Genomic DNA, 14,197 nt, shown 5'->3' on the forward strand with positions numbered 1-14,197 from the left:
GGTCATGGTTGTCCCAAAGGTGCTTTTTCAAGAGGCAACTGGACTTTCTGGTTTTTCTTTGAAGACGTTTCACTTCTCATCCAAGAACTTTCCTGAGCTGAAGAAGCTTCTTGGATGAGAAGCGAAACGTCTTCAAAGAAAAACCAGAATGTCCAGTTGCCTCTTGGAAAAAATAAACACCCTTGGGTTTCAATGAGGCTGAAATAGTGGACAGGTTAGATAGGCCTTCCTCCTCCGAGCGGGATTCCATCCCTTCTTTTTTTTTCACAAAACCCGCCAATAGGAAGGAGGCTTTCCCGCCAGAGAGGCCAATGGCAGGGGAAGAAGCGCTGGCTGTCGCGAGATAGCCCGGCGCGTGGTGCCTATTCAGCGCGCGCGGCGGTGGCGGCGTTGCCAGGAGAAGTGGGCGTGGCCGGATCTGCGCTTGCCTGTGCTGTGAGAGGAGGAAAGATGGCGGAGGAGGAGAAGCTCCCCGCGGGCTGGGAGAAGCGCATGAGCCGCAGCTCCGGTACCGCCGCGGAGGGGAAGGGATGAGGGCTGGATCTGGGGGTGCCCCGCGGGGTGTGGGGGGTGGGGTGCGAGAAAGTTTGTACGTGCACGTCCCCGTCTGAAGCGACAATAGAAGGCCTTGACACACCGGGGGTGGTAGTGGTAACGGTGGGGGTGGGTCAGTGAGGCCTTTTTGCCTGAGGGAGTGGCGGCCTCCCCCCCCCTTTGGAAAAGAAGAGTTCCCGTGAAAAGACGGTTGAAGACGGGGAGGAAAATCTCCGGTATCGAACGGAGGGATTTGAATTTGGATGGAAGGCTTTCTGAGGGGGTGTTCAGTATGAGGCGTTACGTGTTAGGGCGGGCTGCATGCTGCTACGGCTCCTCGAAAAACAGCGCAGGCTTTTGAAAACGGGCATCATGTACATCGCGTTTTCCTCCCCCCCCCCCTTCCCTTCTTTTTGTTAAATCCGTTTATCTCCGAATTCTTTTGCCCTCCCCTTTTGCTCCATTCCTCCCCCGCCCCCGCTTTCCCCTCCTTCTCTCCATAGCTATTCATTTCTTTGACGGTGTTTTGAAAAAAATAAAACAATAAACTTCCAATTAATTTTATCATCGTTTTTTCTTATTCGTTTCAATGAAATAAGCACCCACCCCTACCTGCCCTTAAGGGATTCCCCCCCCCCCGTTTCATTAGGAATCTTGGTGCCTTCAGGACTTAAAAACTACAGAATTATGTAAGTGAATGTCATTTGGCACCCTCCCAGTTTACATTTTCGACCCGATATTGTGAATTCAAAATAGAGTTATGTGTGCTTCTGGGGCGGGAGAGGGGAGGAGCTGTTCTGAAAAATCATGGAAGGATCTCTGATGAATCAGAGGAAAAATTCCTCCACTGCAGTAATCAGAATATTAGGAATTTGGGGAGGGGGAGGCGTTCGGAAGCATGTAAGAAACAAAGCAACAGAACTTGAAGCTTTTCCACTACTCCTGTCCCAAATATACAAACAGTATCCAGCATGATTTCTGAATATGGACGCTCTCCTTTATTTAAAAAAAGCACAATATCTTCACTGTGAAATTGCTTAATCCCCTCTTAAAACTCTTAGACTTAGAACTGTGAATTCCCTAAGTTATGCATTTTGTGAAGCATTTGCTTGTGGCAATTTGTTGTGTGACCTCAAATTTTAGTTTTCTAAAAAATAGAAAATGCCCGTTAATTTTCTCCATATTCATCATTTTGCAAAAATTTACAGTTACTCCTATCATCAAGGTTCCTACTGCTGTTGCACAATGATTTTACTTCTTTTGAGCTCTCCACCATTATCCTATTTTTTGGATATCTAGTTTTTATTTATTTCTCACCAAGCTGGTCATCTTATTTTACTGAAAGATAGGATTTTGTAAATGTGTTGAATCTCATTTGCCATTTTCATGCCTGCTCAACAGTTTGAAGGTATACAATGGGAAGATTTCACTAGGTTAAATAATTTGTTTTCTACAAATTATTTTATCTGTTACCTTGTTCTCTAGCATGTAACTATCCTTTGAGATACTAATGATGCATAGTAGCCATTCATTGCTACCCTCAACTTCCTACTTAAACCATTTTTGATTAAAAAGATTTATTCTCTCCTCACATATTTATAGATGCCTTTGGCGAAGTATAGTAATTGGCCACTCTATATATGTTTTCTAACACTAATTGAATTTTAAAAGGTTTTTAAGGCAATATGTTCTCATAGAAGTTACACGGATTCTTGCTCAACAAAGTGCTGTTTCGGGGTATTCAGCCTTTGACTTTGATTTCAATCAATTTATCTTAAAACAGTTTTTGGATTTATATATATCATATAGATATTATATATTTTTATAAAAAGCAAAAAGTGTATTTACCTTTTGAATAATGGTGGATTATAGCAACTACATTGCATTATGACATTTCTTCCCCAATTTTCCTCCAAGGTGGAAGCAGGGTTCCTCCCCATATTTTATCTTTGTAACCACTCTGCAAGAAGGTAGGCTAGCTTGAGAAATAGTCATCCATTTGAGATTTTATAACTGGTATAGATTGGAAGCTGGATTTACCCCCAAATACTGTAGTTTGATCATGTTTTAACTATAATATGCTATCTAAATTTATAGATTTTTACGTTTTTAGTATGTTTGTTAAGTCTAAATGTAATTCTGTTGCATCTGTTTGATATTCTTTTAGGAAATAAGGCTTTGCTGACTCTGCATTTTCTGCAGTCATGGAGCTGCTTGTATTTTTGCTTAGTATTCTTTTTAGTCTTATAATTTAATTGTGTAGCTATTCTGATTCTTCTTCCTCCACTTTTGATGGATCTAGAGATGTTGAAGTTTGCTTGCTCATTATTAATAAGCCAAACTTGAAAAAATGCATATTTTATAACAATTTGTTCAAAATTATTTTAATATTTGCAGAATTAGAAAAAAAGATAGAGAAAGCAAATGGTGAAACCTCTCCCCATACAGCATTAGAAAGGGTTACATGTGTGTAGTCCCAGGAAAGAATAGAAAGAGGAAGGACTACAGATCAAATCAGGAAGTACAGAGGCATTTAGCCAAGCTACTTCTCAGCAGGAAACAGGCTCACATTGTCCACGGGGAAAAAATTGTGCTAAGAAATGGAGGACGAAAAAGATAAAGGTAGGATGCATTGAAGATTTATGGAGCACAAAAAACACCCCCCCCCCCAATGAATAATGACTGAACATGGGCCAATCATGCTTGTAGACTGTGTATCAGTCAGAAAGAGAAATAGGAAACAGAGGGTTGTTATATTGGATGAGCAAAATTCTGAATGTGAGCACTCCATTTTGCAGCATTTTGTTGAAACTTGTAATTAGGCTTTCCAAATTGCTTTGCTTTTTCATCTACTTTATTAAAAAGTAAAATTTGCTTTTGTTGGCATTGAGTTCTTTTTGCTCCTCTTAATTTTAGACTTCCACTTTTTAAAGGAAGCCTTTTTTGCCTCAGGACTGTTCATTAACCATAGTGACATCCTCTCCAATCTATTTGCATCTCTTAAAGCTGACATTGCGTTCATTATATTGTAAGTAACCTTTTTTCTTTCAGAGAACTGGAAATATCGTGCAGTAAGTCTGCTTTGACTTATGTTTAAACTAATATACCCATTTTGAGATGGCCGGTTTTGAAGTTAAATATGATCACATTGGATTTCCCCTGCAGATTTCACTTTATTGTATTAAATTTCTTATGCTGCCCATCTCACTGATATAGTGACTCTGAGTGGCATAGAAATTTTTAAATTTGATAGTGATATAATTTACAATGAGCACCAGCTCCATGACACCACTTTGGCTAGAATTATAAATAGCTGTTGTATAAGTAGGCGTGCAGCATTTACAAATGCCATGATTTATTTGGGACCATTTAACTCTGTAATGTAGGAGGAAGATGATACCCAGGTTTATAGGATTTTTCTAATTCTGATTCATTCCCCCCAACCTATAATGGGTTATGTGAATATATCTGAATATAATTATATCCCAGGGACACTTCCTATTTTGCAAGGTTTCTCATATATCCATATATCTACCAGGTTTTCCTCTTTGGGTCAGAATATTTCTGGCACTATTATGTATACCGGTAAGTCAGGATTGAAAAATACACTATATTGCAAAAAGTATTCGCTCACAACTGATTCTGATTGGATGGGTGAGCGATTACTTTTGGCAATATACTGTATGTGACATCTCTTCTGTGACCTACAGAGTGCATAGAATATTTTTTTTTAAAGAACTTCCCTTTTCCAGTTTTGAAAAGGAGAGGGGGTTAAAATGATAACCTTAAAGCTCTTCACACATCCAACAAGCAAATTGCGTCCACCTAGTTTCGGACATGAAACTTGACATGCTGTGTAAACTGCCTGCAGCTTGCAAACCAATAAAAATGCATTCCTGGTTTTGGCCGAACCCAACTTCCTATTTTATTTGATTGTCATATAGGCAATTATGCTAGCGTATTTTCCTAAGAAATCAGGTGGAACTGGTTTGAGGCTTTATTTTTTAGTAGCCATCTGATTTCATAACAACTGAAATACAGTTTAACTTAATCTTGACACCTTCATAGCAATAGCACTTGGACTTACATCTGCCCCACAATGCTTTTCAGCACAGTGCTTTATGACACTGAGCGGTTTACAATGCCAGCATATTGTGTCCAACCATCTGGCTCCTCATTTTACAGACCTTGCAAGGATGGAAGGATGAGTCAACCTTGAGCCCTGTCAGGATTGAACCCCAATATTGCATTCTAATAACTACCACGAGGCAATCTTGATGAGGCTATCTTACACATTGAGGTTTTTTTTTTTTTTTAGCTTTTCATTGACACTCCAGTGAAATAAGCTTCAATTATGTAACGGATTTTCAGATTGTTACAGAATCTCCCTATTATTAGAGCCCTACAAGATCTCTCCCACAGTTTGCATTTATAAAGTAAGCCATACTGTAATCAAACACCAGTCACAAATTTGGCAGTGTTTTAGATTATTCAGTTTGATATTGCTGATAAATTTTTGACACTGTTCTTAGAAATTTTTCTAGATCTCAGCTGAAAAATAGCAGATTGCTGGCTAATTCCTTACTATAAAGAATTGTGCCTAGATACACATTCACGCTTTGTCACGAGCAGATAATCATAGATAGCCATGGCTCTGAAAAATGTCACATATTCCATTATTTCTTCAGGTGAACATGATTTCCAAAGAGTCAGGTATTGGGTGCACTATCTAACCTTTTCAGACAGATGATAATTCTGCATAAACTATCTTGTTGAAAACATGGCTTAGTCCCCACACCTTTGATAGCTTCTAACTTTGTTTTTCCTTTTAGTTTTTACAAATATTTTTAAAGCTAAATTGAGCCTTGTTCTTAGGTTTATAATACTAATGGTTTAGCTTTTGTTTTCTTGAGTTTCATATCTTTGCCAGAACTATGCAGGCACATTTGTATATTTTGATTTCTTGTCTTTGGACTTCCTTCAGCTTCCACAATGAAGTTCTCTTACAAATGTCCCTAAATATATACATGTGATAGCATAAGAACTTGCCCAAAATGTATTAATTTCTTCCTATATTAGAAATTTTAAAATAATTATGAATATGGGAAGAAAACAAAGCTAATACATTCATCAGTAGCTTGTTGGAGCTCACTGCAGCTTCTGAAAATCATGGGTGTGCTGTGCTGCCTTCAAAAATGATAAAATTGCATTAGAACAAGGCAAAAATAATTGAGAAGTTGTTTCTGATGTTCTTCTCAAGGTTTAAGGGAAAAAAATAATGTACACTCTTATAAAGTATTCAGGATGAATTCCATATTTAAGTTCATTTACTTTTGTTTTTTTGGATTAACACTTGGGAAATAGTGATACCTAAAGAAATAAAAATTGTGCAAAATTGTGTCACCTCTTCCCTATAACTTTTTGAGATATATTGGTATTTATCTTGTGATTTTATGATAAGGTTCTTGGAACTTAGTTAAAAGGAGTGATCCTGGGATTTGACTTAGAATCTGTAAGATTCTTTTAGAGATATAGTAAGATTAAAAAATTTTTGGAGCAAAATGTAGTTTCTCATTCCACATTATATCTGTGCTCCATCATTCCATGATTTTAATTGTACACTTAGAATGTTGATCATTAAAATATCAGATATAGGCACTTTGCCACCACAGGTAATAGGTAATGGAACAAACGGCATGAGGAGCTAAGATATCTTCACAGATTTTTTTTAAAATGCACATTCTAAAAGATTGCCCTTGCCTGTAGGTAAGGTACTCCTTTTTCAAAATTATCTGAAATAAGGAATTTCAGATTTATAAATTATAATGTTTTACTGTGAATTGTCTTCTTTTTCAAGCAGATTGACAGTGCAAAAATGTGCATCCAGCAAATGTATTGTAGATAACATTGCCTTGCTCTTACATTTTTAACATATCCAAAAATACTTTTGCTTTGTTGATCTTTTTAAACAGATTTAAGTTTGTGCTCTCCATTTACATTAGGAAGAAACTTTTGACCAAAGTGCAATCAAAATATTGCACTTTGCTGTTACTATATTTTTTTCATGGTAATTGTTGAGGTAAATCCTTGCTTGAAGTCAGTTCTGTACCCTTCCTGCAATTAGACAAGGTTCAGGCCTGTCAACCACTTAATTTTTTTATCCCATTGCTTATTTAATTACTTTTGCTTGTGTTAGAGTTAAGAGGGTTGAAGTTGGTCACAGTGTCTAACTTTGTGTACATCTACCTCCCATATAGTTCATTTGCTGTTAGCAAGTGACTGTTATTACTATAACCTGCTCTGCATATAAGAACATGTGTTATTTTTTAAAAAAAATAAGGGTTACTTTTTTCCAGTTAAGTATAGTTTTGCCACCAAAATGCCCATTTTATGACATACTGTCAACTTTATTAGAATTAGGTGTGCGTGTAGACTGAATGCAAAAGTGAATGATGATAGAGATATCTACACCGAGAAGGTTTAGTTATGTAAAGAAAATGAACAAGTACGTGAATGGATTGTATGAATAGGGAAGGCTGAGAAAGTAATAATTGGATGAAGTTGATGAGACCCTCAAAAAGGGCAGTGGACCTTAGATTAGGTAGGAAAGACATAAACTACCGCTTCAATCAGTTTCATTGGGGGTGTTTGTAGGAAGCACATACACTATATTGCCAAAAGTATTCGCTCACAATTGATTCTGATTATTTGTATGGGTGAGCAAATACTTTTGGCAATATAGTGTATATATGTAGCATCTATACTGAAGTTTTCAAAGACAAGTTAGAAAAGAAGGGCATGTTATTTGTATGTTATTTTAAATTTGTAAAAAAAATTGAAATGGATTTTTGCAACCAGGTTTAAATGTCAGGGTACTACATGGAAAATTTTACATTAGACAGTTGATCCTGCAGCTTTTCTTAACTTCAATTGGACTAAGAAGGTCTGTACAAGTAGTCCTCAATTTCCGACTGTTCATTTAACAATGATTCAAAATTACATTGGTTTGGAAAAAGTGATGATATACCTTTGAAATTACAATTGTCTCACCCATCCCCATGATCATTTAATCTTAATTTGAGTGCTTGGAACAGGCTTCCATTTATGATAGTGGCATTGGCTTGCAATTGCTTGATTATGATTTTTGACTTTCCCAGCAAGCTTCTGAAAAGCAAAATCAATTGCGGAAAGTCAATTTCAATTAACAACCACATGACTCATTTAAAGACTGTGTCTTTAACACTTAACAGCCATGCTGATTTGTTTAATGATTATGCTAAAAATTGTCGTAAATTGGATCTGGTCATGTGATGACTCATTTAAGGGCCACTTTGCTTGGGGACAGAAATTCTCATTCCATTTATGGTTGTAAATTGAGAACTATCTGGACTTGACTACAGTGTCTTTAAAAAGCAAATTACAGTTTTTGCACTGTCATGCAATCCACCCTCATTACTGTTAATGTTTTTGATCTTGGAATGAATTTAAGGCCTCAAATATAATTCAGACCTAAAATAGTTATTTCCTAACAGTACTTTCTGGAAGATGAGCTATGATCATATTATAATCTGATCTGTGTTCACACTGCTTAGCAGTCTTTTTCAGTTTAATACAATGTTTGTAACTTTGTCCCATTGTTGGTATGGGAGAGTTGGCTATTCTATTATTAACTTTTCTTCTATATTTTATGAGCAAAGTAGTTGAAAAGTGGTTACCTTTTTTCACAATAGAAAATAATTTAAAATCATAATGACTGAAAATCAGTTGTTTCTCTGGATTTTTCTTTCTGTATTTAAAAGGCCTACTTAGATATCTATTTTTGACAGATAGATTGAAGTGAAGAGATTTTAAATATAATATGCTTATTTTTAGATTTTCATTCTAAACCAGACTGTTTTTCAGGTCATTAATAACATTGAAAAACAATTTTAGCATTTTCTGTAAATGATGTAAATTACAGTGATTAAAGTATGAGAAAAGAATATTAGGTTATTAAGATTTATGCAGCCTAACAGTTTGGCCCAATTTCTTTAAAGAGTATGTCTTACAGAGAAAAACCATTTTCTTCTTATCCCATTAGTGACTCAGGAGGTGTAATTGCAAAGTTTAACATCACCTATAATCTTGTTGAATCTTTTGGCGCCAAAATGAATAATGTAAAATTGCATATTATGTGTGTGATGTGCACATTGTATGGAAAAATTATTCATAATAGCAGCTGAACATACCAAATCTCAATGATAGAAATTTGATTGTTGCTTACAAATCACGTCTTGGATAATGATTTTCCAGTGAAACATACCCATAATATTCTTTTTCATGTTAAGCAATATTATGCAGAGTGAGAAAAGGAGTAAAAAATAGTAAACCAAAGATATTAAGCTATAGAAATGGAATAAATAAGAAAATAAAGATAAATGCAGTACACAAAAAGAAAATATAGCTAAAACAACTTAATACCAATACCATTTACTTTACTTTTTCATACCATTCTATCATTGCAAAACATCCTTGCTTCCACTGTGCCACTTATGTGCTCTATACAAGTCTCCTTGCTTTATTGCTCATGCATCAGTAGGCCATTCCATCTGCATTTTATGTTTTCATACTAAATTCTCATTTCCTTATAAAAATATGCAGAGCTATATTCTTATATACAGCCATTTATGCTTCTTTCAGCATTCACTTACACTAGGCAACAGACCACTCTGTACTTTTGTATCAGCCTGCTTGTATCTTAGATTGTCTTTATCCATTTCCCCATCTTTAGTAAACATTCAAAGAAGCTTATATAAATTCTTTTTTTTTTCATTTGCTTTTGCCCTTCATGTATAACTTGCCATTGTTGGCTCCATTTTCCCTATCCAAGGCAACAAGCTTGGCCTTGGTTACATTATTTTTCATATTTGTGCTTCTCATTATGCTATACAGCCTAACATTTACTGCAAATCATTTAGATTCTTAGCCAGAAGTTTAGCATCATCTGCATACAAGAAACATGTATGTTCATATTCCTGATCAACATACCTATAGTAATACCAGCACAGGAATTTATTTGTATTCATTAAATGCCCATCTCTCTACCAAGCATCTCTGGGCAACTTATAATGTCATAAAAAACAACAAGAGAATTAAAACATTAAAACAGCAGATGTTAAAAGCTAAAACATTACAATTAAGATTCAAATGGATAAAAAGAACCAGTGCATGCATGGGGTTGAGGTGAGATCTACTAGTCAATTAGTCCCCTCCAAAATGGGATGCCCTTGTTGGATCCCAAGCCAGTTGGCAAATCCATGTTTTAAGCCTCTCTTCTAAGGACAATAGGATGGTGATAGATTTCAACTCAAGAGGCATCATATTCCAAGGGGTGGAAATCATGGCAGAAAAGGCTCTTCTTCTGGATACCCCCTCCCCCAGCTGGAATTCCTTGCCTGGCAGGATCCTGAGCATCTCCTTTCTGCCAGAGCAAGTGGGGCAGGCCAATCCCATTGGACTGAGATGGTTCCTCAGGTAGCCTGGATTCATTCCATTAAGTGCTTTAAATGTGAGCACCTTGAATTGGACCAGGAAGCAAGTCAACAATCATGCAGTTCATGCAACCGTGGTGTAGCATGGGCCACCCTAGGGGCCCCTAAGATTTTTCATGTGATTGTAACTTCCAAATGCTCTTCAAGGATAACCCCATGTAGAGTGCATTGGAGTAGTCTAAACGCAAAATGACCAGGGCGTAACTTATTAAGCATAAGGCTTCTCAATCTAGGAAAGGTGCACAAAGTTGTACAAAAGGTCTCTTAGCCACAATGTCCATCTGCTCTTTGAGCAGGAGTCATGAATCTAGCAGGATCCCCAAATTGTGCTTTAGGAATGCAATCCCATCCAGGACTAAACACGTTAAGCTCTTGGATCCTAAGTCTCCATGTATCTAAAGCCATTCAGTTTATCAGGGTTCTGCTGAAGCCTGTTGTACTACATCTCCCCCCCCCCCCCAAGCCTCCAGGCACCACAAGAGGGCAGCAAAAGCAACACTTTTTTGCCTCTTGAAGATGTATTCTAAACACATTAAAGCAGTCAAAGGAACATCATACATGTGGTATATATGTTTGGCATTGAACTGCCTGTTAAACATTCCATTTATTAAGCATGTTTTCTATTCATCTTTCACTGTCTTTAGCGACCAATGTTTAATTGCATATTCACACAAAACATAGTTTAAGCTTTCTGTCAGGCACTTTCTCTTAATAAACATACAAGAAACTTATTTCTCACATTCATTTCTCACGACATGGCGAAAAGGACAACGCACACCCTCTGGCTAATAAAGTTGCTCACTTCACAAATTTTGCTCACCTTTCATAACCTTCCTATCAGAATTTGGCCGAACATTTTTCTAAGCACATTTAATCTTCCTGTTGTTTTTGCAATCACCTTTGCTTCCTTTTTGCTTCCGGTGTTTCCACAGCCATAGTCCATATTATTATTTTAAATTTTTTGCTGTCAACATCTGCAGTCTTTATCATTTTTAACATTCTCATAGCATGTATAACTTTTCATTATCAGTTTTCTTGAGAATTTATATTAATAGCATTTGCTTCAATTGGACTTTTTCACATGTTATTAACTGTCCCATAAGATTCCTACTTCTGTTAATTTTTTTCTTGCATTTTAAAATATATATTCTAATTGCAATATTCAGCTTATTCCTGTCATTCCTCTACAAATCTTCGAAATACTCCTTCCAGCATTGCCTTGTGCCAGTTTAATTCCAATTCATTCTGTCAATTTTAATTACATTAACTTCTGGAAGCTCCTTGTTTAGCCCTCTTCTAAAACCCATTTTTTCCCATCAAAATCACTCTGCATTTTCCTTTCCTCTTTTCCTCTTAGCTATTCCCTGCTCTTTTTAATTATGTTCTGTATAAGAGTCTTTCTCTTGTATAATTTCTTGCAGCAATAATTCCCTTATATGCATTTTTATGACATTTTATGAGCCATTTACTTTCATATCATTAATGTAAATGCATATACATTTGTGACATTCTATAATGTAAATCTTTACATTATGTTCCAAACAGCTTCTACATGCTCTTCTCTTATATCCATTTCCCAAGCATTCTCTTGGAAAATCAGTGAGTTGTCTAATGCTTTTTTACATGGAACATTTCTGCTTTCAGTCTATTTTTTTTAATTTTCCCCAAAAGTTTCATTTTTATATCACCAAAAATATTTTATTAAAACTCACCTGGGATATGTTGTTTTCCTGTGCACTGCTTGGAGAGTCCAAGCGACGGGTTAAATCAGTCTGATTTAACCCGTCGCTTGGATTCTCTTGCGGTGCACAGAAAAGGACCCTTCAGGTAAGCCAATGGTCATTCTTTCATACAGTTTACACATTCAGTGAAATCACAAGATAATGTAATGCTGGGGCTGTACTTGGTACTCGTTGAGGGGAGGTATATTGAATGAGTTGGTGGCACAAATTTGAGAAGTAATACATCAACCTGCTGATGTGGAAGAGAGTGAGAGTGGATTAAATGCTGGAAAGAAAAGCTGAAACCGAAATATTACAATGGGAAGGGAAGATCATGGGAAATTTATTTTAAGAAAGAATAAAGCTCTTAGTGAACTGCTTTGCCTTAGAACTAATTCTATTTTACTTTGCAGGGCGTGTTTATTATTTCAACCATATCACAAATGCCAGCCAATGGGAGCGCCCCACTGGAAACAGCAAGAATGGTCAAGGGGAGCCAACAAAAGTGCGATGCTCACATCTCTTGGTGAAACACAATCAATCCAGGAGACCCGCATCATGGAGGGAAGATAAAATCACTCGAAGCAAGGAGGAGGCCCTGGAACTAATTAATGGCAAGTAAAAGGAAAGGAAAGTGAGAGCATAACTTCTATAATCCTCCTTTCTGCATCTGGCCACCTAGCACGTCATGCAATTCTGTCCTTTAATATTTTTGTAGAGCCTAATAGGCTATTGGGTGATAGCAGGTGGTAGAAGGGTCCTCCTGCTCATTCTTAATCCCTTTTGTTTTCAGTTTTATATGTTTCTGTGGGAGGCTTCAAAAATTCTGCAAATTGTATATTCCCAATACCATACTGATTCTGGTATGAGAGCTGATTCATGGGAATCTTATATTTCATTATGTTGTTATGTCAAGGCTTTAGAATAGTGAAATACATTTTGAAATGGGGAAGATCTACAAAAGGCTTCCATTTGCTTGGCTTATTGCCAAAACTACCCATTCATTCATCTGACCTATATAGCTTTATTACTTTATCAATTTTTGCCCAGAATCACAACTACCACAGTATATTATGTCCTATATAAAATATGATAATTTACATGTGCAAAATAAATACAGTAGGCTGACCAAAAGCTTTGGTCAGAAGTATGAAGTGCTTTGCACTAGTTATATTTATGTTTATGCTTATGTTTCTAGACAGATAGAAAGAGAAGGAGGGAGAGAAAGCAAGAGAGAAACTGATCCAAATCACTTGTTGCTTGTATGTACACTGAGCTTAAGCATCAGAGACAAATGCCTTGTGTGTCTAATCACACTTGGTCAATAGAAAATGTTCCATTCCGTTCCAATATTCTGTTCTGTTCCAGTGTTCCATTCTATTCTGTTCCATTCCATGACAATATTCTGTTCTGGTCTGTTTCATTCCATTCAAATATTCTATATTCTATTCTGTTCCATTCCGTTACACTCAATAGATAGAATAGAATTCTTTATTGGCCACATGTGATTGGACATACAAGGAATTTGTCTTTGATGAGTATGCTCTCAGTGTACATAAAAAGACAAGATACATTCGTAAAGAATCATAAGGTACAATACTTAATGAGAGTCATAGGGTTCCAACATTCTGTTTTGTTCCATTCCAATATTATTCTGGTCCATTCCGTTCCATTCCCTCCCCTCCCATTGCAATCCAATCTTCTGTTTGGTTCCGTTCCAATATTCCTCTTCTCTTCTCTCTCTTCTCTTCTCTCCTCTCCTCTCCTCTCCTCTCCTCTCCTCTCCATTTCCCTTCCCTTCCCTCCTATTCCATTCCAATGTTCTGTTCCGTTCCATTCCTATATTCTATATATCCCAACCCACTCCACTCCACTCTGCTTGACTGTTCAGCCCTTGTCCTTGTCCTGTCCCTATCCCTCTTCCTCTCTCTCTCCCTTTTCCATTCTGTTCTGTTCCATTCCAATATTTCGTTCTGTTATGTTCTATTCTACTTTCTTTAGAAAATCTAGGTTATTAAGATCTATTATATCCATATACAAGATGAGCCATCTCTGAATGTTATCTGGATGTGACTTAAAAATCCTTTAGCATATCTCCATCAACATCTTCCTAACTCTCTATAAGAATGGTAGAGGAATAAGTTATTTTTTAATGCTTTTCTGACACAAAAAGACCTCATCCTTCTTGTTTTACTGCATGGAAATGGCAGCTGAACAGCTATTTGTCCATTCTTATTTTGAATCATTTTTATCATGAGAGTGCCAGCTAACAAGTCACTTTCAGTCCATTGACCTTTTCCCATGGAAGTCAGATCACTGCTGCATGGAAAAATGAGGGGAAGCGCCAGGAGAAGTGGTAACAAATGTTTTCTGAATGTATGTATGTATGTATGTATGTATGTATGTATGTAT

The 14,197-nt window shown here is 36.7% G+C and overlaps 1 protein-coding gene across 1 annotated transcript in view; it reads left to right on the plus strand.

The window, feature by feature from the left end:
• Window positions 1-402: 402 nt before the first annotated feature.
• PIN1 (peptidylprolyl cis/trans isomerase, NIMA-interacting 1) overlaps window positions 403-14,197 on the plus strand; it is a 33,302-nt gene continuing 19,507 nt past the window's right edge. Inside the window, exons 1-2 of the mRNA XM_032210231.1 lie at window positions 403-508; window positions 12,199-12,399. Of these exons, the coding sequence (XP_032066122.1) occupies window positions 451-508; window positions 12,199-12,399 (259 nt within the window). The 5' untranslated portion in view covers window positions 403-450. The remainder of the gene's footprint in view (window positions 509-12,198; window positions 12,400-14,197) is intronic.

The sequence above is a fragment of the Thamnophis elegans genome, chromosome 2 (genome assembly GCF_009769535.1).
Source record: "Thamnophis elegans isolate rThaEle1 chromosome 2, rThaEle1.pri, whole genome shotgun sequence".
NCBI classification, from domain to species: domain Eukaryota; kingdom Metazoa; phylum Chordata; class Lepidosauria; order Squamata; family Colubridae; genus Thamnophis; species Thamnophis elegans.